At 41.5% G+C, this 26,781-nt stretch overlaps 1 protein-coding gene across 5 annotated transcripts in view; it reads left to right on the top strand.

Annotated features, from left to right (window-relative positions):
* LOC143151865 (dystrophin, isoforms A/C/F/G/H) overlaps positions 1-26,781 on the top strand; it is a 741,778-nt gene that overhangs the window by 229,757 nt on the left and 485,240 nt on the right. For all 5 annotated transcript variants that reach the window (XM_076321330.1, XM_076321326.1, XM_076321329.1 and 2 more), the window contains 3 exons: positions 17,587-17,798; positions 21,969-22,123; positions 23,391-23,580. In XM_076321330.1, the coding sequence (XP_076177445.1) occupies positions 17,587-17,798; positions 21,969-22,123; positions 23,391-23,580 (557 nt within the window). The remainder of the gene's footprint in view (positions 1-17,586; positions 17,799-21,968; positions 22,124-23,390; positions 23,581-26,781) is intronic.

Here is a 26,781-nt window from a genome sequence, read left to right as displayed (position 1 = left end):
GAGAAATTGCACGTAGTGCTGTTGACGCGGACAATAAAGAAGACAAACTGCGCGATCCGTGCGCCGCAGTGGGTATCGAAGTGGCCGCTGCGGAACCGCCGTCCGACACGCGAAAATTATCTGCGGAGCGAGCACGCGATCGCGGAACACACGTTTTTCCTCTATTCGTTTCCCTTCGATGCGATACCTGACCCCACCCTGGAAGCGTCGCGACGCGTCGCGTCGCCCCGGTGCCTGGCCGTTCCGCGAGCCACCCAATTTCGTTGTCCGTGCGCTTGTGTCGTTCGTCGTTCGTTTCGCGCCGACCGTAAAAGTAACCAAAAAGTAGGGGAGCCAAAGGGGGAGTTGGATCGAAGAGGATGGTAGAGAAACGAGGGTACACGTTCCCGGGAATCGGCCACGTAACCTGCGACCCGAAAATCAGATAGAAACGTGTATTGGCAGCGGGTGTCCACCGCGATCGGACGGGACGTTCTCGAAATGGACAAGAGATCCTGCCGTGGCGAATATCTCTCCTCGCGGTGATTGGTTCCGAACGTTCGCGGGGGTTTACACGGTAAAAGTGTTACCCTGCGTTTCCTCCCCACTTCCGTTCGATATACCGAACGATCGTAACAGTATCGTTTGTGTTTGAAATTATTTCGAAATTTTTTATTACCTTCGAGTACTAATGATTAGAGTTGATTAGAGTTTTGGAAATATTTAGAAATTTGTATTACCTTCGAGTAGTACACTTGATTAGAGTTTTGGAAATATTTAGAAATTTGTACTACCTTTGAGTAGTACACTCGATTAGAGATTTGTGAATATATTTGTGAATAAAATAATACTCAATTTTTATATTCTATTTTTGTTTAAATATTGTATTCGTAAGAGAAACAAATCGTTAGATCCTGTCGTGGTGAATGTCTCTCCTCGAGAATTACACGTCTTAACAATATCATTTCGATGCATTAAGTGTCGAAAGACGGAAACGCGTATAAAAGCGCGTTGAGTTTAATATTTCCTATTCGGCACAAATTCTGCATACGACGAAGGGTTAATTGCTGCAGTTCAGGAATTCCCAAACTTTTGAAATGCACCGCATAAATCAACCCGAAAAGTTGTATGTACTATCGTGAAAGTATTGTATTTCGGGATTCAATGCCCGGGCAGCCAAGATTATGCGTTTACAGTCGGAGTAATGTTTAAATGTATAATTTACATTACGATAGAATAGAATGAAGGTTAATAATAAATTGAAAATGATTAAAAATACTCAATATTAATCAGGCGAGGACAGTAATGGATCTATTTAGGAGAACTTAAAATTATATATTTGCTTTATCGTGTATTATTTCCCCCTATTGGCAATGAATAATTTTAATTTTTTCGTTCGATGTAATAATACATTCCTATCTAGGAGCACAAACGAAGCAAATGCAATTCGAAATGTAGAGGATTGTTTTATTACTTTTTCAATCTTTCTCTTTCCGTCGTACCACCTAGATCACAGTTAAGTATCACCGTTTAAACAATCCTGTTACAATTATTACAAATTCGTCCATCGATTCAAATATCCCTGAAATATACCGAGTGACTCGATACGGAATTCTCGTTAACTTCGACGAACGTTCGATCGTACCAAGACGAACAGAGGGAGCCACCGCGTTAATTAGTTACGAAGCTTTAATTTGCATCGCGCAAGACGTTGCTCGAGCCGATGGCAAACAACATTCGTCACGAGAGGGCAACGAAGAAACTTCTTGCGCGGAATTGCAAAGACACGTAATTAAGCGTTCGAGTATAATTCTCCCCTCTTGAACGTTGTCGGATGCTGCATCGTTTTGGAGCTCGTATTTGAAATTTCGTCGATAGAAAATTTCACTTAGAATTTTTCATCATTTTTCATCCGACCGGTTTCGAGACAGGCAACTCCCCTCGTTTTTCGAAAATGGAATTATTTATATCGAGACTCCTGTTTAAATATATATCGATGCAAGGGTAGACACGGGGTTGATTTATCTTCCAACCATCTCGCGATCTAATCGCATTAGAACCAACTGAAAGTTCTCAGGGTTGCTTCTCTTTGCCCTCGTGTCTCGAATCGTCCTTGGTTCTCGCGAAATCCGTCGACACACACTGTTTCGCCGAATTTCCATGCGCGTTGCTTGAATTCAAACTCTGAACGCGTTTCTCTATCGCGTCTACGTCGTTCAAACTCGCTTTAAGTCCCTTCGAACCAGTAATTTCCAAACTATCCGGTTAAGGGTTGGTTAAATGTCGTCGTGGCGTTGATTTTTTTTTTTTTTACGCAAAATTGTAAACAAACGGTGTCCCTTCCCGTGTGAAAATTATTACACGCTTGGAAAGTTTTCGATAGCTTTGTGAATAAACAGAGAACGTTCGCGCGAGTAAACAAATTTGTAGAAAATAAATAGTAAACTGGGATTTTTCAGTGGAACTTGGGGGGTGGAAAATTGTATACTGTCCAAGGGGTGATATCGCCCCTTTATTTGTACAAATGTTATTGGATATCTTGCTAGTTACTAGTAAATCGATTCACTCGGTGTATCAACTTTTATTAATCGTACTCGCGAGTTTTTGGCAAATTTGTAAATTACACTGGGAAACGTTACATCATCGAGACGATGCGTTACGTGGTAAATATACACTGTGTACACTTTGCATATTTTTTGTAACCACGTGCATGTATACCGTGCACATACACTGTCGACCAAAAGTTTAGGAGTACCTTAGTCTTTATTATATCCAATAACACAATTAAGATGACTTTATTATTCCAAATAGAATAATAACTACCTCTAGAAATGGGCTGCACGGAATACTTTATCACCGTTCTCTGTTCGTACAATTTTTGTTCTGTTAATTCTCCTATTCGACGATTGAATAGTACCAACGTTGAAAGAACACTCGTAAAAGAAACTAAAAAAAAGAAAAACCTTAAACTAACATTACTCCAGATACATAGAATGCTTCAAGCAGTAAAGAACTCCAAACCTTACTTATTTTATATACACAGCTATACATAATCCTTGCCAAAATAAAAATGCTCCAAAGAATAATAAAAAACAATTTTCTCCAATAACCATCTACGTACAATCGCACAATTCTACGTAAAATTCTTCGAAAAAAATACTCACCTGGTTCCAGTCCTCTGGAAAAATCGGTCAGAAACTTTTGGCCAACAATGTACGCGGATACTTTACATGCATAACCGTCCTTTGCATATCTAACGTGCATGGATATTGGTCTATTTAAACATCGTCCGTAATCCATGCATATCCCTGTCGAGTATATTTCATTGGTCCATCACTGGAGAATCGTTTCACCTCGATGAGCCGAGATTCGTTGACAAGTTTAATTATTCACCGTCTCGGTCGGTTCTCCAGGATCGTTGAAGGTTGTCGACGTGTCGCAGTTTTCCGGGTGCACGTCAGTGAACAATCGAAACGTCGAACGACGGCGGTAAACATCGTGTAAAGAGGAAGTTTGATCGAAACAAGAGTTACACGCGTCGCGGCGGTTACGAACTTTTCGAACTCTCGCGGCGCTCGCGGGCGGAATTTCATTAAGCAAACGCGCGCGCAGGACGAAACTCGTTACGCGAACCTTATTATCGCGGCGCGTTACAAGGACGCGGCTTGCCGAGAGGTCCACGAGGATCGTTTTCAACCTGCCTTGGAAACTCGTCTCTCGAATAAAACGGAAACGAGGCGATCCGCGGACAATGAACACCGAGCGAGACGTTCATTTCACGACGCTCGGGTATTAGAATATTTCGTGCACCGATGACGAACTATTGGAGTACGGAACGAGTTCCTTGTGGTTGTTCTTTCTCAAATTCAACGGTTCATTTATTCGATATAACGGGAAACTAATGTTTTTGTACTTCTGAACCTCAGAAGTAGAAAAATTGGATTTAAATCTTACGTTTTTATCTTTCCGAACCTCAGATTCTTTTCGCAGTCACTCTGTTTCTTATAGAAGAGACTCTTTCGAAAAATTAATTAGTTGGAATATTTAAAAAGTATTTCTCGGAATTTTTTACCGTGAAAGGAAACTCGTTCTTGTTAGTTTGTACCCTTTTAGGGAAAATGTATCGTGTTGGATAATATTGCATTGTGTTTTGTATTGTTTAAATAGCGCCAAGTTTAGAATGTGTATATATTTGAATAATAGTGTTAGAGTAGTCGAATATTCTAATAACGATACTCGAAAACTCGAAATAGTTTAATTGTGTCTCCTCTTTGAATAGAATTCAAACTATACCGTAATTGGGTTCGAAGTATCCAAATTTCTTTCAATGGTAAATCAATCGAATATTTCACAGGCATTCCATTGCTGTTGATAAAGAAATTTAAATGCTCCGAATTTAATTATTGTAGAATTTGAACCTTATTCGTGGAGGGAAAGCACGAGTATATTGTTTTCCAATAAGATCGGCGCAATTTTGAATCGAAATAAAATGAAAACAACGAAAGATAATTCGGTGCTCGTTGTTTCGAATCGAAGTACATTCGATAACATTGTACACAAAGTACAACCTTCTCTAAATGTTTACCATAACTTGATTCGGTAGAACGAATACAACACAGAAGTCCAAGGAAGCTCCAATTCTCAAGAACGTGTGTTAAAATCGAAAAACTTGGTTTCTGGACAACACTCTCCATTAGAAAAATATTTTCTTCGTGTCTCGCATTACGTCGATCACCTAGACATTTGTTGAAAATTTGTCCACTTAAAGACGTATCGTAGTCTCGGTAATTACACGCACCTTGTTCGAATCGTGCAAGAATCTCGACAATAAATTTTCCTAACTCGATATTTCATAATATCGATCCTCGACAATTTTCAAAGCACCACCCTGACGATTTAATTTAACAAACGCGACTGTTACGACTCGGAGTTCCGTCGTTTCTTCTCGGAGAAGCTTGCACATTCGGTTTAATGGATATTAACAGTTTTAACGCGGGTATTTGCCGACCGATGTTATTTCGCGGCAGCTCTACTACGTCTCTTTTAAAAGCGCGAACGTTCCGCGAAAATTGGCCGTTGCTTCTTTTTTTTTTTCATCCTTTTGCGCGTTTTATGATTGATGGACTTATACGGTTCGCCGTGGCGCTCGTCGAAATTACCCGGCAATTTCTGCAAATTGTTTGCAGATTGCGATCGATTTCGGGCCACGGATTGAAACGAATGGAGATTGGAAAAATGAAGGCGTGATGTCTACCTCGTACGTTTCTTCCACCGTACGTTCGTTTATAGATCATTTTACGAGCACTGTGCCGACTAATCACCGACACTCGGAATTGATGCGACGTTGAGAACGTGTTCTGGAACAGCGGTAAATTGAAGCGCACTCCGTACACGAAAGATTTATGTCGCGCAGGGTGTGTCTGTGCTTTTACCCGGAAGTCTGATCAATATCCGGTCAGATCAATACCTTTCGAAGAATTGGGAGACTTTATTAAGTGCTCGGTTGTGAACGGGGATAATACGCGATTTGTTAATTGCGTTTCGTTCATTCATTAATCGCGATCTTATGGAAAAATTGGGTAGATTTTCCGTAATTTGGTTCGAAGTATCCAAATTTCTTTCAATGGTAAATTAATCGAATATTTCACAGGCATTCCTACTCTCGAAACCAAGTGTACGCAACTCTCCTTCATTTTTCCTTTTTTAAAATTCTAACTTTTCAAAAATTGCGTACCTACTCTTGTTTAATTTTTTTTTCTGTTCGTGTTAATCCTTTTGAAATGGTAAATCGATAACAATATCGATCCTTTACTCGTAAAATTTAACGTGCTTTGTGTCAATGTATGACCAGAGCCACGAGATCTTCTACAAGATTATCAAATTGTTTTAACAAACTGGTAGATGTATTCGGTGATACTTTCTGTCCTGGATCTTTGTATCAATATTGCCTCCATCTACAAAATTTCTCTACAAAATGGCCCAATAATTACCCAATCACCGTACACTAAATTAATCCAAAGATACCGATACCCCTGACACGAAAACCATTAATGAAATAACCTCGATAGATTCAAAGTACCACATCGACGAACGTTCCGCGTAATCTGTCTCAATTAATTCACCAGGCAGTAATTATTATCGATCCGCGTCCAGGGCGATGCAAAACGTGAAAATCGCGAGGATTTCGCGGGAGATTAATATTGCATCTCGGGGACTCCCCACAGGAGCCACGAAGCCCCCTCTGCTCCCTTTGGTAACGCGTCTTGGGTACAGAGAATAAATCGGTGCACCGGTTGACGTAAAAATAATTCACGGACGAAAGGAACGATAGAAAAAGAAAAAAAACCCCAAAGAAGCGCAGGGGATGCTTAATGAAAGTTGTTCGAAAGTTTCCAAACCCGGAGCTACGTCGTAAAGAGCGTACGACGAGATGGAAAATGTCGTTTTCGCGGAACCGTGGTGAAATTCACGAATGTGTACAAGTGGAGGGCGACACACGTGTCAAAGACAAAGGGACCGTAGGCTTTTCGCGGAACGACGCAAATGGAATCCGAATCTCATTAACGAAATCTCCGTCGCAGTTGCGCTCGTACCTGTACACGTGCAAGTCTATATGCACGAGCTCGTTGACCGTCACTGGACCGGTAGAGGGGTTACACCCTCCCTCTCTCCTCCCGCTCCTCTATTCATCGTCAACGATTTCAACGACGTTTTAACAATGACACGCTTTAAACGGGCACAGCGCGGTGCTGTGCCCGTTTAATCCGTGTTGGCCCGCCGTGTCCGCATAAGTAACCCATCCTCGCGCGTTTCTCAATTTTTCTATTCCTTTTTCCACGAACGACACGCGTGAAAACGTTTCCGCGCCGACGGGGAGAGGAGGGGAGGTCTTCGAAACTTCGTGGCGCTTTGCAGAGAGCCTCCACTGCTCTCTTCCTTCCTACCAACCCTCCCTTCCTCGCGTGTTGCTCTCTTTTTATCCATCCACCAAAGGTGGATACGGAAGAGAAGAAAAGCTCGAAGAAAAAGAGGCCGGAAGAGTGACGTACTACGTTTTTTTTCTACTTTTTCTTTTTTTTTTTTTGGAACGGTTATAAAGAGGCTCGCGAACGAGCCGCCTCGAAAATGTTGCGCTTTGTACACGCCTCACGTATCGCGTGGTTCTTCCACAGTTCTCTCTCTTTCCTCAAGTTTTCTCTCTCTCTCCAGTTCTCTCTCTCTTCTCCAGTTTTCTCACTTCTCTCCCTTTCCTCCAGTTTTCTCTCTCTCCTCTAGTTCTCTCTCTCCTCTAGTTCTCTCTCTTCTCCAGTTCTCTCCCTTTCTTCTCAAATTCTCTCTCTTTCCTCCAGTTATCTCTCTCTCTCTCTCTCTCTTCTTCAGTTCTCTCCCTTTCTTCTCGAGTTCTCTCTCTTTCCTCCAGTTTTCTCTCTCTCCTCTAGTTCTCTCTCTCCAGTTCTCTCTTTCCTCCAGTTTTTTCTCTCTTGCAGTTCTTTCTCTCTCTCTTCTCCAATTCTCTCCCTTTCTTCTCAAGTTCTCTCTCTTTCCTCCAGTTATATATCTCTCTCTCTCTTTCTCCTCAAGTTCTCTCTCTTTCCTCCAGTTTTCTCTCTCTCCTCTAGTTCTCTCTCTCCGGCCACAGTTCCGGCGTCCCTTATGTGTTTCGTCGTTCGTCGTTCGTCGTTCGCGATTTTCGTGCTCGTCATTTTTGCTCCACGGCTCTCGAGCGTCGATCGATCGTCCAACGACGAAAGAAACCCGTTGGCCAGCGGGAACCGCGGCCCGCCCGGAATCTCGCGGTCGTCTCACAGGCTACGAAATTTATCGGAAATTCCATTTCGGGCGTGTGAAGTTTCGTTACCGTTACGTTGCTAACTCCTTTAGAGGCCAGTCTTTCACCGTTTTCTATCGACCAGAGACTACCTACACCCCCGCGCGTTATTTTTATCGCCCGATGCAGAAGACGCCGTGAGAACCACGGAACCGGATACGCCTATGGGTTCTTCGAGAGCACGTTCGTTCGTGCTTCGTCCCGGAATTCAATCAGTGCTGGTAGCATCCACGATATTTCGCGATATTCCCTCTTCATCTAGAAGCACCCGCGAGATTATGGAATCGCTTAGGCACGGGAATTTCGATTCATTGGCCATCTACACCGTGATATTGGCGCGTAGGTGTTATCGCGAATATCGAATCGCGATTAAATGTGCGTATTTTTCGTACTGTGAAACGAACGACCGATAGAGCGATCTGGGTAGAATTACTTTGGAAATTTCGTTTTTTTCCAACGAAATTACTCGTCTTCGAAGATGTTACTAATTTGGGTTATTAACGAGCTCTTTACGTTCGCGAGAGACGAATACGAGGAACAAATTTTTCAAGTAGATTATGAGATCCGAGAGTCCTTTCGAGATCAAGTTTTGGTACTCGACTCGAGGGTTACTTCGATGGTTCACTTCAATTAAAGTTGTAATTGTAATTATATGTAGTTATTGTGCAAAAATTGTATAAGTTGATAAGGAAAAATATTCTAGTGTAGAATACTATATAATTAGTATTAATTCAAGTGCAATAAATAAGGAAAAGAATGAAAAGCAGAGAATAAGGAGAAATATATAAAATGACGGTCGAGATAAGAAAAGGAAATAATAGTGAAAAGGAACTGAACCAAAAGCTAAACTGAATTAAAACGAGCTGAATAATATAAAGTTTAAGGACAGAAATGATGGCAAGAGAGAACGAAGAATATTTCGATAAAAATAATTATCATTGAAAATGTTCTGCAATGGCAGAAGTTCGTAGCTACTCGAGTTAAAAGTTTGTAAGCAGCGAATCGTCGAGGGAAGTAAGTTATAGCAGTATGGGGAGCGGTAGGAGACAGAACCGTGGTATTTGGACGTGTAACAAATAGGAGAGGATAAGTTGTTGTCATGCGTGTTGAAGAAGAATTCAACCCAGTGGCAATCATAATTTGTAAGAAGTTTGGAGACACGGTAGACACGGAGTTCGTTCGGATATATTTAACCGGTCGAATGGTTCAAATGTAAACGAAACGGACATTTAAAAAATACTTGTACATATGTACCATATTGTAGTATTGCGATAGAAAGTACTATAAAAAGAAAATAAAAAATAAATTATCAGTAGAAACAATCTGCACTGCTTTATCTACTTAACGAACAAAATTTGTAAACGCTAACGATAACTAAATCGTTCTCAAAGACGAACAAACTTCAAACTCGATCCTCTCGAAAAGGAAAACTCCGAATGGAAAAATATTTCACCAAATTTTTTCCTCCTATCTCCAATTCTACCCATTCAACGGACCCACGTTTCAGCTCGGTCTACACGCGCCATTTGGAATATTACGTAACGGTAGAAAGAGGAACATCGACAACACGGTTAAATCAGACGGTTAGATTACTTCCACGGTAAACTCTCTGTTCAAACCTCGTCCGAGGGAATCGATCGAGTAATCCTTTTCGTATCTATAAAACAGTAGCCCTGGTCAACACCGTCCCGGAGAAGTCGATCGAGGAAACAAGCGAGACATTTTTTTTCTTCTCTCGAACGATTCGAGGATTTCCAGGGTAGGTGGACTCGCTAAACCCGCGGTACATCTTTCCCCGACATCGAAAGTATCCTTCGAGTTTAATTGAAGTTTTTCCCGCGAGGCAAAGGGGCGAAGTTTTCCAGCGCGCGTTAGAATTTTAACAAGTGAACTTGTTCAATTTCTTCGTTCTACGAGCGGCTCCGAGGAGCCACTCGAACCCTCGGCTGGTCCGTAGCTGGTGTTTACCGACACTCGGGAGACCTCTTCTTTTTCAGAGATACCTGCTGCACGTAGCCGAAGAGAAATGACGTCGTGGACGAGAGCCGGTATCGTTCACCCGCAGTTCTCCCTTGATTCGCGGGACGAGTTTCTTTATTTGTTCGGACATCCGGACACCGGCAGCCTTAAACTAGTCTTGGGGACAACAAAGCGTGCAACTTTCGGCTAACTTTGTCCGCCCCACGTTCGAACATAATCCACTTGCCAAGGGACCGTAGAAATCTTCGGGGGAGTCCGCTTAACGAAGTTTGGACGGAGTTTGAACGCCATTCGAAACGACCTTTGTCGGGGATGTTGTCGGTATGTTCCTCGTCTTTTCCCTCGGAAATTTTTTTTTTCCCCGATATCGGTGGAAAAAGGTCGAGGGTCTTGTTTCGGGACGGTAACGAGTAACTCGGTTATTAAAGTTGGAGAATAGAATTCCTTTTTAGGGCCTGGATACAAATTGCCATCGCAATTTCAGTCCTAAAGAGGGAAAGTTTCTTTTGGATTACAGTTTTTAGCGATTTAGAAACTTTATTCAATTATATACTCGTTTTTTAGTTTCTAAAAATTTGTTTCAACGATGTCTGGTAAAGATAAAGTTAAAGTTTTATATTGGATGTTTGCGAGTGATTCAATTTTTACAGTTGGAGAATAGAATTTATTTCCCCCCTTTTTAGGGCCTTGATACAAATTGGCATCGTAATTTAATTCCTAAAGAGGGAAAGTTTCTTTTGGGTTACAGTTTTTAACGATTTAGAAACTTTATGCAATTATATCCTAGTTTCTTAGTTTCCAAAAATTTGTTTCAACGAAGTCTGGTAAAGAAAAGGTCAAGGTGTCATGTTGGATATTAACGAGTAACTCGGTTTTTAAAGTTGAAGAGTAAAATTCTTTTTTAGGCTGTGGATAAAAATTGAAATTTCTCTGAAATTTCTTCGATCGATATCAGATGGAAAGAAGGTGAAGGTTTCGCGTTGTATAGCAGAACGAGTAACTCGGTTATACAAGTTGAAGAATGTATCCTCTTTTTGGAGCGCAGAGAAGAATCGGCACCGCGGTTTTATTTCTTAAAGAGGAAAGATTGTTTCTCCGCAATTAGAGAGTTCTTCGTAGCATCGTACAATCAGAAACTTGGTACAATTATATTCTCGTCTTTTGTTTTCTGGAATTTTTTTGACCGATAACGGTTAGACAGTGTATATTCTTTCCTTGGGGTGGAGATAAAAATTCGCACCGCGATTTAATTCACAAATGGGAAAGATTGCTTCTCCGTAATTGGAGTTCCTCGTAATACCGTACAATCGGAAGCTTTGTGGAATTATATAGAAAAGAATGTAAAACGTTTTATCGAACATTGTTTCGCGAGTTCGTGTCGTGGTCGATGTACGGAAAAATGACAATTTAATTCTAAAAACGAGAACAAGCCCGATTTAATCCAATCTGTATAATCATAATGTTCACCCTCTATTAATTTCACTCCCCAGATACGCTCGTTTATCGATCACACGCCAGCAATAATTTATAAACTTCTCAACTAACGTATTTATATTACAATGTCAGCATATATAAGTCGAGCAAAGTTCGAGTAAATCTTCCTCCACCTACTCGACGCTATCGAAAAATATCGTACACTTTTTTTTCTTTCCATATTATATCCCTTTTTCGTCCATTACCTCGTTTCTTCTTTCAGTAGAAAATATTGGGGCAATGGTAACAATTTTTATTACGAAGTGCAATCGAATCGAATCGAATTAAATTAAATTATAACGCGTTAAATTAAAACGCGTCGTTCTCTCGAACATTGTAGAGGGATCCTCTTTCACCTGTGGTTTTTAAAAGCAGCTAATAAATTATGGACCATGTTTCCCGTGGACTATTAAACTATTCCGGATAATTGCGACCGCAAGATTGATTCTTAGCTCTCGATGACAGTCGAGGAATACAGCTTGTCGACAGTCCCGTTTGTGGACCTCAGTTTCGCATCTTTGGCCTCCGATGTCACGATTTCACAATTAAATTCAGCGCGCGCGTGCAGTTTGCTCGATAAACCTGGAATTCGCAAATTCGAAGCGAGATAACCTTCCGAAAGGATTTCGCTCGATTTCAATTTTCATTTCACCGAAGTAACCGATGTTCCTATCTCCGTCTCTCGTGCTCTCGTTTCCGTATTCCCCCTTCGTTTCCCGTTTCCTATGGCCCTCCTCTTCGTCTATCTACATCACGCCTCTCCTGGCCTCTGTATTTCATCGATTTCAATCCAAATACCACTCTGCTCACTTTACCCAGTGCGCGAGCCCGCCAATTTGAATATATTAGGCGATCCGTCCGAATTTAATAGAGGTGCATTAGGCATCCGTGCAACGAAAGACACGCGAGAGCTTCTTGGATGCTTCTCTGTGCGCCATTGCACTTTAGACGCTGTGCAATTGTTTCTCTTCGCTTGTAACGCGGTTCAGAGGGGTTGAAATTTCAACAATTCTAGGAAGAATCTTGAAAACTTTCGAACCGACTATCTTCTATTTTCATATTCCCTCAACGAAGTGTAATTTTGTTATTCGAAGTTTAGATATCTCTAAAGTAATTAGTGATCGCTGACGATAATTTACATTTGGACGATCACTTAGAGTATGCAACGATGGAAGCTTGAACGGTGTGAATAGTAAAAATCTTGAGAACTTTTTATATAAATTCGATATCTAAAATTCCTTCACGAGGTGTAACTTTCTTAATCTTGAATCTTAGGTACTACGAGTTCGAAGTAATTGATACATTGACGGTAACGTTACATTTGGATGTTCACGACTAGGAGTGTGGAGAGATTAAAATTTGAAGAATCGTAAGAAAATCTCGGAAAGTTGAAATCTACAATCTCGTATTTTTACATTCCTTTACGAGGTGTAATTTTCTGTGCTCGCATTTTAGGTAATTCTAGCTCGAAATAATTAATTCGCCAAGGATAATTTTTACGTTTGGACGGTCACGGGTCACTGTGTTCACGAGTTGGTCTTCCGTAGGAAACTTGTGTCCCGGTGGATACTGGCGACACACGGAGTATTTCGAAAACGCGGACGAAAGCGAGATTGTCTCATACATATTCTTACCTGTGCCCCTTACTGGTTCTCGAGAGTTCGCGTGTACGCAGCTGGCTCGAGTTTTGTACACTCGATACGTCATGGAGCCCGAAGTAAGTCGAGTTTACGACACGTTTCCATTCTCGTGGTTCCCGCTTTATCGCGATTAATCCTTTCGAATTAACTCGGCGCTGGAACGTTCGCGGCGCACACCCTTCTTCCCGCGAGTCTGATATTTAATTCAATGGAGCGAGTTGCGGGAATTAAATAAAATTTCTCCGACCGATCGAGAAAGTGAGAACCGAGTCACGTTTAAAACGGTGGAAGAGAGAGATTACGTGGAATTTTCGTGGAATTTCGGGAACAGGGGGAATCGAATGAAACATTTCACCCGTAATTCTACGTTTTAAGTGTCGATTCCGCGTAGCCTAATTTCCGTCGGTGTTTCCACGGAATTGCTTCTGTAAATGCGCGATTATCGGAGTTCACGCGTACGTTGGCCGACTGAAACGTTACATCGGTCTGCAGGGAATATCACGATCTTCGCTCGTGTCCACGCACGACTCCGGAGAATAGCAATTGGTCAACGATTCCTGTGGCACGTGACGTGTTTCTTGCACACGATTTGCGCAAGATATACCCCACGCTTGTACACGATGCCCCGATACATGTGTCTCCTAATCGTTTCTATTATTGTCGTTGCGCGAAACGTGGTAATTCTTTACGCGGTGTCGCTGGTGGGCGAGTTAAATGATCGCGATCATCGTACAATGTTTTCAGTGTCTACGAAAGTCTTGGAAAAGATATTTCTTGCAATTGGATCGGAACAATCGGTTTTGGTTTTCGGCCTGAACCAAATGAAACTTTCGAAAGTAAGTTTCGTCGTTCGATAAAATATCAATTTTTATTTATTACCTTGTTCCCTTGTCAAATAACCCTAGGGCTATATAGTCTCTTTGATCCTTTACTCGAAGCTTTATTGCTACTGGAAACTAGCACGATGAAATCCTTCGAATCGTGTAATTAATTTAAAATTGAACATTTCCATTTCAACATTTCACATATATACGTTTACATCTCACAAGAAAGGAGTAATTTAATTTTAATTTCTCCGAATTGGAGAAAGTACATCGATTTAAGTGGCGATCGAGGATCGTCTCTCGAGTGGAAATGGTTAACAATTCACCATTAAGTACACGCTCTCCATAACAGTTAACCCTCGATATATTTAATCTAACCCTTAAGTATATTCAATTTCTCAAAGATTGCAAATAAAATTGAAAAAAAACCACGCGTTACAATGGGCAAATATTACCTAGGAAACGAATTAAAATCGACAAATATATATCACCACGAATATAAATGCAAGTCGTTGGTATCCAATAGAATCCGTATAAACGAAAAATAAATATATTCTGATTGTACTTGTTTAAAGGTTAAAGATTCCAAACGATACGACGCTTCGACTAAAAAAAAGAAAGAAAAAAATACGAGAAAGAAGTACGAAGCTCGATCTGAATGAACGTTCGACGTTAAACGTGGCGTAATTCGTTCGTATTCGAAGTTAAGAACACATCCGCGAGCAGTTTGTTCGGCAACGCGATCGCCCCTGTGACTGGGGTTGGAGAACGTACGTGCCATCTTTAATGCTCCGTCGAACACTTGTCACGCTTGTGCCTCGAGTTCAGGAGGGTAGGCCACGGTGTGTAGGGGTCGATGAGAGCGAATTGCTCTCGTAATAAGTCATTCGGGAGAATCCAGTGGGAAGACAACGTCGTCCTCGTCTTTTGCTCGGTGCCCCTTTAGAAACGGGGTGATAGATCAAGCCACTTCGCTTCCGGCCTCGGGATCCGAATGCACGTACTCCGTCCGTGTAGCTTGCGGCCCTCTTAACTTCGCAACATTAGTCTGCCATGCGTGGCTTGTCGGATTATATCAGTACGCGAGAGCAGCATATGCATCTGGTTACGTGCAAATGCACTCTGGCCGTAATTTTTGCTCCCCTGTCTTCGTGAAAATTAGCCACGGTGATGCATTGACGCAGCTGCCGAGCAAATAGTCGATCGACCGCGTTAAACGCAAATTTACGCCGGCTGAAATTCACGGGATTGTGTAAAATTAATCAAACCGCTAAAATTCCATCGATAATTTCGATCCTTGTAATTAACTACGCTCCTGGCGCGTCTTCTCGTCTTTGTAACGTCACGTAATGTAATTTTCCTCCCAGTACCGAAATTCTAATTTTCGTTGCGCTCGTTTCTAGTTACGTCCATGAGTATTTTCGCGCGTTCGTTTGGTTCAATCTGCAGGAGAATTTGGGAACATTTAGAGATTCAAGAAACAGTGGATGTGCGCTCTTTTGTTTCGAAGAATGAGTAATCGAAATTGCAAATGCAAAATTGGGTATCGTTATTTTGGACACTGGGCATTGATTATTCAGAAGAACTATTTGCAACGTATGTCCCTTCAAACTCCTTACAGTGATCCAGTAATCGAAACTGGAAATATTCATTTTCTTTGATACACATACGAGAAAATTCGAATGCAAGGGAACTAGATATACGCATCAAATTATGCACGAAAAGATAAAATAACACTTGTCAATCGATCTCGATTAGAACAGCAGTTATTGTCGTTACAAGAATCATGTCCTGACCTGGATTAGGACAGTAGTCTTTCACGTTAGATTTCTTGTTGCAATGACAAGAGAAGCCATTTTTTCCAGACCACTGAGCTTAAGTGCGTTTATTTCACTCGTTCACGAGTCTTCGTTTGGTAATATTCAGGAGCGAGTGGATGTCGCTGTCTGAAATGTTGGTAACAAAAAAATTCAACGTTATCTTATCTCGAGAGTCCGACGACTAGGATTATCACGAGTTCGCGGTGATCAGCGTTGGTCTGAGAAAATCCTCGTTACTCGAAATCATCGACATCGCGTTCGAATCGACTTCCATGGATGTTGAGACTCTTGTATCCGATGAGTTTGAGAATCGTGAGCCACAGATCCCACGAAACATCCCCTCCAAGTCTTTTGAAGTCAAATGTTTAACACTAGATTTACCAATCGGTCAAAATGACTGGTTTCGACTGTATTTACAAAGAAATTTACTTTAAATTCCATATCATATTTTCCAAAGACGTTACGACTTTTTCTGTGCTATAGATACAATCAATTTCACAAGCTCATTTTTTTCTTCAGTGATCGATTTTCCTAAGGCACGTACGAGGAAGACCTTAATCGTGCACAGATACAATAAATTTCACAAGTTCATCTTTTTCCTTAGTCATTGATTTTCCTAAGACACGTACAAGGAAGACCTTAATTGTACACAGATACAATAAATTTCACAAGCTCGTCTTTTTCCTCAATGATCGATTTTCCTAAGACACGTACGAGGAAGACGTTAATATACCGAAATCTATCGGTAGTTCTACCGTTAACAATCCCCTGTGACGTGTGGTGCATCCATCCACTAGATGGATGCTTTCAATCAGGCTGTTTCCGTTTTAGTTTCGATCCTGTTCCACGGGACGCACGCGCGAAACATCGTGTCCATGCAATGCATCCTCAAAGGTACACCGAAGTGTGCTGCTCGCCGCGTGGAAATTTTGTTGTTACGGATGTTGAAACGTTGCCAGTGCTTTACGCCTGCTTTTCCAGCTGCGCCTACCCCGCTAAGCTACTTCAGCTTGGACAGTTTCCAGGTGGTTCCTCGCGCCTGGCGCGAATTTCAACGTGGATTTTAGCCCCGGCTCCGCGCGAGAAGTGCTTCTTGAAACAACGAACACGTGCCGTGTGCCTCGCCTCACCTCGCCTCGCCTCGCCGTGTTCGATTAACGAGCTTTCGCATGCATCCGTTCCTACGCGAGCGCTTGAATTTTCGCGAGCGTGTCTACCTGACGAACCCCACGCGCGCATCCCTGCAATCGGAACGTTTTGGCCGAGTAATCGCGCAAACCGCATCGATTATACACCGTGTGTGCATGTGCATGTCCACGCGCGCGCGCGCGCGTATATGTGTGTACGTGTGCGTGTGTGTGTACACATATAAATTTTCTCCTCCATTGAGGAGCGATGAATAATGAAATCCCCGTGACTCGAGTAAGCGAAACGATCGATTCATTAGAACACTTCTTCAATGGCTTCGTCGATTATTTATTCATTTAGCCGGTATTTCGAATAGCTCGTCGCACGAAAGTTTAATTCACGACCCCGGTGTTTAATCTCGTTATCGAAGTTTGATTTTAACCGGAGCGCAAAAAAAATTCACTATTCGAAGTTGCTCTTTGGGAACAACCTTTTTTCCCTCTTTTTTTTTCGTAGATCGAACTTCAACATTTTTCAGCTCGGTGAATTAATCGAGGCAACGGGAGCACGTAGCTCCGCTTATAATGTAGTGGACTACAGTTTGCGTTCCACTTGTTTTTTGTTTTTTTTTTTCCTTTTTCTTTTTCCTTCTGGTAGATGTGTAATTAATTTCACGAGCGTGTTTTACCTCGGTAATTGAGCTACTTTAGGAAATGTACGCATCCGTGGCGACAGTTTCGACGAAACGAGGTTCCAATTGGAACTCAAGGTGACGATGCGTGCAAAGAGACACGTTCGTCGCGATTGCGTGGACCCGATAGCCCCACCACCCCGCCCAGCCCCCGATAGTCGTTAGTCGCACGCGAGAGACGAAGATGATCCCGTGGTGCACGTTCGAACGATTGTTGTTGCAGTTACGAAGCTGAGAGAGCACTGGGACGAGACGAACTCGAAAGTGATGCAAAGGAAGACGCAGTTGGACGCGATGCTCGGGGACAGTCAGCGATACGAGGCGAAGAGGAACGAGGTGGAAGTCTGGCTGGCACGAATGGAAACTCGGCTGGAGAAAATGCGGGCCGTCGGGCACACCGCCGACGTTCTCGAGGCGCAGCTCCGAGAACAAAAGGTACGCTGGAAATCTCCCTACCCCGTTCACCCTATTCTTTCTCGAACTTCTGCATTAACCCGCGCGCGTTAACCAAGCCGTGGGTTGCCGTTTTTATCTAGTCTGTATTTCTCGCGCGGCTGACTATTCGACGGAGTGCTGGCGCACGCTTGGTCCCTCTCCGTGTCCTTAAGCGATCGTGCTCAACCGATAAAACCGCGGTTCCATTCCTCGGTGATAGTAGTCGGAAGAAAGTACCGTCTGTGATATACTCTTTAGTCTACGGTACACTGTGTACTCTCTACTCTACTATAACGCACTCTTCAAACTGTACTCTCTATTACGGTGTACTCTTACAGTCTATATTATAATGTACACTGTATACTCTCTATTATAGTGTACTCTTCTAGTTTATATTATAATGTAGACTTCATTCTGTATACTGCGTTATAGTATATACTAGAAGAGTACACTGTAATAGAGTACTCTCTACTCTACTATAACACACTCTTCAAACTGTACTCTTTATTAGAGTGTACTCTTACAGTCTATATTATAATGTATTTTCGACTGTATACTCTCTATTATAGTGTACTCTTCTAGTTTATATTATAATGTAGACTTGATTCTGTATTCTACGTTATAGTGTATACTAGAAGAGTACACTGTAATAGAGTCTCTATTCAATACTCTTTATTACAGTGTATTCTTCTAGTCTATTATAATATTATAATGTCTAGTCTATTATAATAAAGAGTACAGGATGGAGAGTAAATTATATAATATCTAGTCTACTATAATAAAGAGTACAGAATGAAGAGTACATTATATAATATCTGGTCTACTATAATAAAGAGTGCAGAATGGAGAGTACATTATATAATATCTGGTCTACTATAATAAAGAGTACAGAATGGAGAGTACATTATAATATTATAATAGACTAGAAGAATACACTGTAATAAAGAGTATTGAATGGAGACTATTACAGTGTACTCTTCTAGTCTATACTATAATGTAGAGTACAGAATAGAATACATTATAGTATAGACTAGAAGAGTACACTGTAATAGAGTCTCCATTCGGTACTCTTTATTACAGTGTACTCTTCTAGTTTATACTATAATACTCTCCACTCTATAGTCTCTACTTCAATGTACTCTTTCGGTTTATACTCGCTACTACACCGTACTTTCTGTGCGTTAATACTCTGTATATTTTACTCGCTGGTACACGGTACTCGGCATTATATAGTCAGTATTTTATACTTTCCAGTACGGTACAGTCAATGTATACTATATCCTGTACTCTCTATTCTTTGTCTCTATTAAACATTGCCCACTGTCTACTTCCTGAAAATTCTACAATAGTCTTTGTTCAGTTCTACTTACAATTGCAACCGGTGCCAGTGATAGTCATCTCACTTTCGATGTGTAGTTCCGTACTACTACCCGATCAATATTCGTAACAAAGCACACAATTTAGTACACAGTACAATACATTTCAATTGTACGAGTAGTTATATCGTATTTTCTCATTTGTAATACCAATACAGGGTAGTCCGAAAATCAATCTCAGATTTCGACCAACTATCTACGCCAACAATCCCACAATTCTAGAGTTCTGTTTATTTCAACTATGAAATCGACAAAGTTTTCGCTCCAACTTTCCATAAATAATATATCTATACAAATCATCAAAAGTTATTTCACCTACTCGGCCCAAATTACGAGTCAGATTCGTGCACCATCGGAACCGAACCCTGTCACTACCGATCAAACTCGTCACTTATATTCTCGAAAATAATTAGATCACGCTCGATATTAACACCCACGAAAATTTTCCCGCGACAACTGCAATATTACCCGTGTCCCTCGAACATTGAACTAAAACGTTGTCAAAACTCGCAACGTTGGTTAATTTTTGGAACACCCTGTAATTCCGATAAATATTCTCGAGAAAGGGTTTATAGGCGAGCGTTTAATGCGTTTCTCGATCGTCCGACTACGGAACTACCGAATTTCGTTTCTCCGTGGACTGTTAATATTAAGTTTCATCCGCTACGGCGGGCCGCGTTCGCGAGAAGGGGAAACGACGAGGGACGGGGTGGGGGGTTACAATCGCGTAATCCAATTTTAACCAGGCAATTACGGAAACGACAACCGAAGTTCCGCGTATAAGTCAGCCCGGCGTAAGCCCTCCCGCGGCCGTTACACCGGCAGGAATAAAATTCGAACGAGGCACCGGCGAATAATAATGACCATAGGTAGCCTAGGGAAGTTCGTTATAGCCCCCCGCGATTAAAGAGAACGAAACGGATCGGTATTCATCCGCCGGCGACTAATCTCCTTTCAGGAACGTTTCGTAGCCGCTTTGTGTACGCGAATAACGTTCGCTACGCGGAAAAGAAAAATAATAATCCAAACGATACAGGGGCACCGTGTTGCGGCGGGGGAGGAACGGAAGGAACGGGCAAAGTCCCAATCAACGAGATCGCGGCACGGTGTGGTAGTACATCACGCGGCCGGAACTCTGTTTACATTCAAAAGAGCCGAATGAGATATTCATGGAATAATTTATTTCTACGAGACCACTGTATCTTCGGGATACCGGGCCACTCGGATCCACGGATAACCCGGTGGCTCTCTCTTTCTCGATTCTCGCAGTCACGCTCGAACGTTGTCTTTTCCAACGTTGATCGACCACGGTGCCTCCCTCGTCAACCAGGCGAATATTTTTTTACTCCGCGGACACTCGACGGAGAATATTACAATAATGATTCCGGGAGGTTACCGGATCCGCGATTAAAGAGAAACCGCTCGTGGCCCGTTGGAATATTCGACGATCGAATAGTTCGTTATCTCGATTAATCTCGAGAATCGTTGGCGAGTAGAACGCGCGTCGCTTTGAAATTTAAATGAATGCGGGAAGAGGGTAATTCTTCAAATCGCGAGTTCAACCCTTAGCGTACCAAGACGCAATCGCGTCACTTTTCGCGTATATTCGTTAACATTTCAAGATGTAAATTTTGTTCGTTGGTTAGGATTTTTTTTTTACGAGTAACAAATATTATACGTCGTGGATCTATCGATGGCGTGCAGTCTACCATTTTCTTACGTTGACTATATACTGTACTCTCTATTCTTTTTCTGGAAATACTGTAACAATGTACGCGATAGAATTAGGTTTCTTACGAATCTAAATCCCGTTTGAAAAATACAAAATTATGGATAAGAATTGGAGCTAGTAGGTTCGTTGTTTTATTTTTCTAAAGACGGTACTAGTGTTGGATAAATATACGCAAAGTTTCGCGTAGATCTGTCGACTTATTCGTACATTTACAGTTGTTCAAACTTGAAGTATCGTAGTATTTTTACAATGAAAAAAGTCTACAAAACTTATTAAACAACCTATTATATAACAATAATAATTTACTTGCCTACACCGATAATTCGGTTCGAGTACAGCCTAAACGTCCTTTCGTTTGGTACTATAGTCAACGAGAGGGACCAAATAACGAAGCAGCCATTTAGAAAGAGAAAAGTTCTCACAGTCGAAACGCGTAACAATTAACCTACACTCTTGAGTTGTACGCGAAAATAAGAAATCAAAAATTTTATTGGATCGTTCGGAAAGTCATTCCATTTTTTTTTTGGTGAAAATAAAACACGATTTTTTTAAAGTGTACAAACATTCTACCAAATTATATATTCTCCATTTTGGAAAACAAAATTACTTTCCCGAACAACCCAATATTTTGAAAATATAAAGAATCGTTCAGCGTTCGACATATATTTATTTTCATTTTCACGTGTTCACCGATGATGAATTATTCGAGACCACCTGGCAAAGGTTAACCCATTATAAGCGTACAATCTCTCCAACCGCGGTTTTCGAAATATTTTGTAAAAAGATTCGCTCTACGAATAGGAGCGATTATAAATCTCAACCCTCGGACGTCGTGGATCGCTCGTTCCCGTCCAAAGAAAACATCGTGCGTCACCTTCGGGGATACGGGTATAAAACTTGGACCCGGTTCGTACCGTTCGTGGATTTAACTTGTCCGAGTTATCGTGGCACGAGGAACGAGCAACTCGCGACTCGATACCGGGTCGGACTCGGTATAAGTTTTCCCCCCCGCGGCGCTGACCTTACCTCTTCATTTTATTTCGTTCCCGTTCGTTCCACCAGTCGTTCCACGCGGAGCTGCACCAGTACAAGCATCACATCGAACTCTTCAATCAGCTCACGCAGAAGCTGATTGCTGTTTATCAACAGGACGACACGACCCGCGTGAAAAAGATGACGGAGACGATTAATCAGAGATACAACAATCTCAACACCAGGTACGTGCCGGATACCCAAGCTTTTTCGTCGATTCGAGTCGATTCGAGTCGATCTCGTGATCACGCGAACTGGTCGGTAGATGATATCGATGTGGATCGATTTGCAACGTTTGTTGTAATTGAAAACCGTAGGCGAAATTTACAACGTAGGGTAAACGATCCGGTTGTAACTCTGAGTTGTTTTATTCGAGATACCGAACGAAGCTTGCAAATTTTTAGGTAGGAAGTATTCAATGGTTATTGCAAGTATGAAAATCTTGTACTTGATTGTTTTTTTCTGTTATTAATTTTGCGCGAGTTTGTCGAAAGAATTACAACGATTTCCTTATTGACGAATGAGAACACGTGGGAATAAGGAAAAAGGTGTAATTATGATACTTAATATAATAAAATGTCATTCTTTGGATGGCGTAGACGTCGTAGAAAGTATTAACTATCGTTACTGGATAATAAGAAATAATAAGAAAAATGTACGCTTCTGGTTGACGAATAGAATAACCATGGAATAATGTTACAGTCGATCTTTAAAGTGTCAGTAATTGGACCGTTTACCATGGTTCGAGGTTTAAACTGTAATTAACATAATTTGTCTTAAAGACATTAAGAGTCGTTCTACAGGATAAACCGTGTATCTGGTTCACCTATATTGCTTTAGCTTGCATTCTTGCACATACAATTCACTGTTTTTTGACACGATCTTGTATACGAACGTGTCACTCCCCAAAACATAATCTTTGATGTCTGATAAATGATAGACGAAAGAAAATTCCAAACTTGCGACTAAAAACTTGGAAACTTGCAAAAACATACCGATAAAGTTTCATCGCGTGAGACTTTCTCAACCGTTCTCAATAAAAAAATGTCATCACTTCACCAAAAATAATACTGCAGGTAAAAGTTGCACGATTCGTCCTGTATACCCAAATTATTCACGGTTTTCGATTACCGGAAAAAGTTACGTTTAACTCTCGCCATATTTAGATCGCCTTTAACCTATATTACAAACGCATGATCGAGTAGATCCTTAACTAGAAACCAGTAAAGTAAATTAAAAAAAATAAAAAATAAAAAAACACAAACCTAGAGAATTTCCTTCAGACAAACGATAAACGAAAGCTCCGTGTCCAGCAATTCGATATTATTTTCCATAGATATTTTCGATATTATTTTGCACGTATTATTGAGCCAGGATGCATTGAATTCGAGTTGAAGTCGAGCGCGTTCTTACAACGATTGTGTAATGGAATTTCTTTTAAATTCTTCTCAGTATCATCAATCGTGGAAAACTGCTGCACTCCGCGATGAACTCCCTCCACAACTTCGACCGGTCCCTGGACAAGTTCTTGGCTTGGTTGAGCGAAGCTGAGTCCTCGATGGAGGGGCTGGAAGCCGAGGCCGATCGACTGGGCGGACGAAGGGACCAGGGTGCTCTCAGACGACCGCAACATCAGCTCAAGGTGAGTTTCGTATCTGTCGATTTTAATTCGTCGATGCTCGTTCGTCTCGCGAACCAACTCCACCGATCATCGACACCGAGCGTGTCATCGTGTACGAACGATACCTCGCCTAGAATCGAAACGGTTGACCTTTCGTTAGAAATGATCCACGTGTAGCGAGCAAACCGTGGGCTCGGTTCATTTCTCAGCACGTAGCACCGATAGAAACGTTCGAAGTTGTTTCCGAAGTGAATGAAATTTTCAATTCCTCCGGAACAAGTGCACGCGCGCGAGCTGCACGGTGAAGAATCGAAAAGTTTTATTTCGAACAACGCCAAATACCGAGGAAAAACTTCCCTCGAACTTCGAAACGTCGTTAACGTCCATTCCCGTAGAAATTGGATTCAACGATCGAAGCTTATAGAAAACACACGAAAACGAAGTTCGAAGAGATATTTCCTTTGGTCGTCGATGTTTGTGATTTTTCGTCAAATTAAATATCCAACGAAACTCGTTCCACGGAAATTAACCACATTTTCTTTCCTCTTTTCATTCTTTCTTTCTTTTGCTTCTTTTTGCACGGTAATCGAGCCGAGATGCGTTATTTCGAGGTTTCTCGGTATATTTAAAGGCGATTACGAGGGCGTGTTTAAAAAGAATGTCCACTTTAAATTGTTTCGCCTTCCTCGTTTTACTCGGTGTGGATTATTTTTGTCACGGAGCACGGTTACGCTCGTTTATCCAGCGACCGTGTTGTCCGAGGTAACGCGGGCGCGGCAGTTAAGTGGTTAACACGCTTCGAGCGCAAACACGATCTACAGAAACTCACGTGCAGTCGGGTCGTAAGATTCCTCGAGACGTTGTAACGGTGGTCACGACGGGAAACCAGATCTGGATGGGTCACGTGTTGACTGGAGAAGGTTTTACGGCTTCGATTGATTGCCATAAAAGTGTGTCGAAGGTAGCTGTCGGCGTATCGGCATATCCATTAAAAGGAAGAAGCTCGATATCGGGTATCGGCACAATGCGGTGACGGTGCCATCAGCTTCTGTGCTGAACGCTTCTTCTAGTTATACATTATATCTCGTGGGAAACTGAAATCTTGCATACGGGTACGAAGATTGCGGAGCTTTCTCCGCTACACGTATCGTGAAACAGTATTGCGAAAGTGGGTGTCGGTTTCGTTCGTGATTTCGTCGCCCGCCTCCATTAATATAGAGTGAATTGCCGAGGCTATCTGAAAAATTGCAGGTAACGCGGAAAAATTGTTCGGAAAAATAGCCAAATCGGTACGGAGACGCGTTAATAATTCTAACGGACACCTCTCGATGTAGCTTCTTCGCGTTTTCACTCGTGTAATCGAATATCGTTATTGGAGTAAAGTTAAAGTTTCGATCTTATTATCTGGAAACCGTTTGCAACCGAAAAATTAGTTTTGTCTGCTGAATCATAAATGTTGCACGGAGTATCGTTGATAGAATATCTGCGAGGGATATGAAAGTTTGAAAACGATCGATGAAATTGAATTTATAATGCGTGTCACGCTATTCGTGTATTCGAACAGTGCTTCGGTATTCGAGAATTCGAATAGTACTCCAGTAATCGAGTATTCAAATAGTATAGTCGAGAATCCGAATAACACTTCTATAGTTGTGTGTATTTAAATAGAACTTAAGTAATCAAGAATTCGGATAGTGTTTCGATAGTCTAGTATTTGAATAGTATTCAAATAATTAAGAATTTCTATGGTGCTCCAATATTCGTGTATTCGAATGATACTCCGATAACCAAGAATTCGAATAATACTCCAATAGTAATATATATTTGAATAGTTCTTCGGTAGTAAAAAATTCGAATAATGTTCCAAAAGTCAAGTAGTTGAATAGTATTCCAATAGTTAAAAATTCAAATAACACTCCCACAGTAATATGTATTTGAATAGTATTCCACTATTCAAGAATTCAAATAACACTCCCACAGTAATATGTATTTGAATAGTATTCCACTATTCAAGAATTCAAATAACACTCCCACAGTAATATGTATTTGAATAGTATTCCACTATTCAAGAATTCAAATAACACTCCCACAGTAATATGTATTTGAATACTATTCCACTATTCAAGAATTCAAATAACACTCCCACAGTAATATGTATTTGAATAGTATTCCACTATTCAAGAATTCAAATAACACTCCCACAGTAATATGTATTTGAATAGTATTCCACTATTCAAGAATTCAAATAACACTCCCATACTAATATGTATTTGAATAGTATTCCAATACTCAAGAATTCAAATAACACTCCCACAATAATATGTATTTGAATACTATTCCAATACTCAAGAATTCAAATAACACCCAAGCAGTAACATGTATTTGAATAGTATTCGAGTAGTCAAGAGTTCCAATAATATTCCAATGGTCGAGTACTCGAATAATACTCCGCTAATCAAAAATTCGACCACTACCCCACCCTTACGAGTACTCGAACACTGCTCAAGTACGCGAATAGTAAAGTTGTTCCGTAGTATTCGAATTGTGGCGTTCTCGAGTAATCTACATTCGACGAATACGTTCGAACCGTGGAAACGATCGAACATTCGAATACAGAAAACTTTCGTCCAGTACACCGGGCCCAAGTGTTTACAATCGTGCGGCGAGAGGCGAGCAACGGGGAAACGGTGGCGCGTTGTTTAAATAATCCGTCGCGTACCGCGCGATGATGAGAAAGTGAAACGGTTCGCTGTAACGAATTCATGAGGATGATCAGAACGGAATCCGGCCGCTGGTTTTGTTTACAGTGGCCTGCAACTGATGGACCTTCCGCAGTGCCAAATTGATATTGCTCGTGTACGCGGCCTATCGCGCCATTTCGATGAAATTAATCCACGGTCCACGCGCTCTCGTAACGAACATACTGCACCCGATTCCGGGAAATTAGCTTATAATATTGTTTGTCGGAGTTATATATTATCGCGTGGCCGACTCGAGTTACTCTTCCCGTTGTTTCGTTCTCTGTTTCGTCCCTGTTCGGTTTGTTTCCACGAAAAAGGGTCCAATTTTGGAGAACCATGGGATCGGTTAAATTGGATTCTATCGCGAGCCGTGTTCGTGTATGTTTGATGGTACCGTGGTGAAATTTTGACGCGACGGATCGGTCCGTCGCGGAAAATTCAACTTCCGCGTGGCAGATGTCTCTGACGTTATGATAATTTT

This window comes from Ptiloglossa arizonensis, chromosome 10, assembly GCF_051014685.1.
Source record: "Ptiloglossa arizonensis isolate GNS036 chromosome 10, iyPtiAriz1_principal, whole genome shotgun sequence".
NCBI lineage: Eukaryota > Metazoa > Arthropoda > Insecta > Hymenoptera > Colletidae > Ptiloglossa > Ptiloglossa arizonensis.
This window is presented reverse-complemented; position numbering and strand designations above follow the sequence as displayed.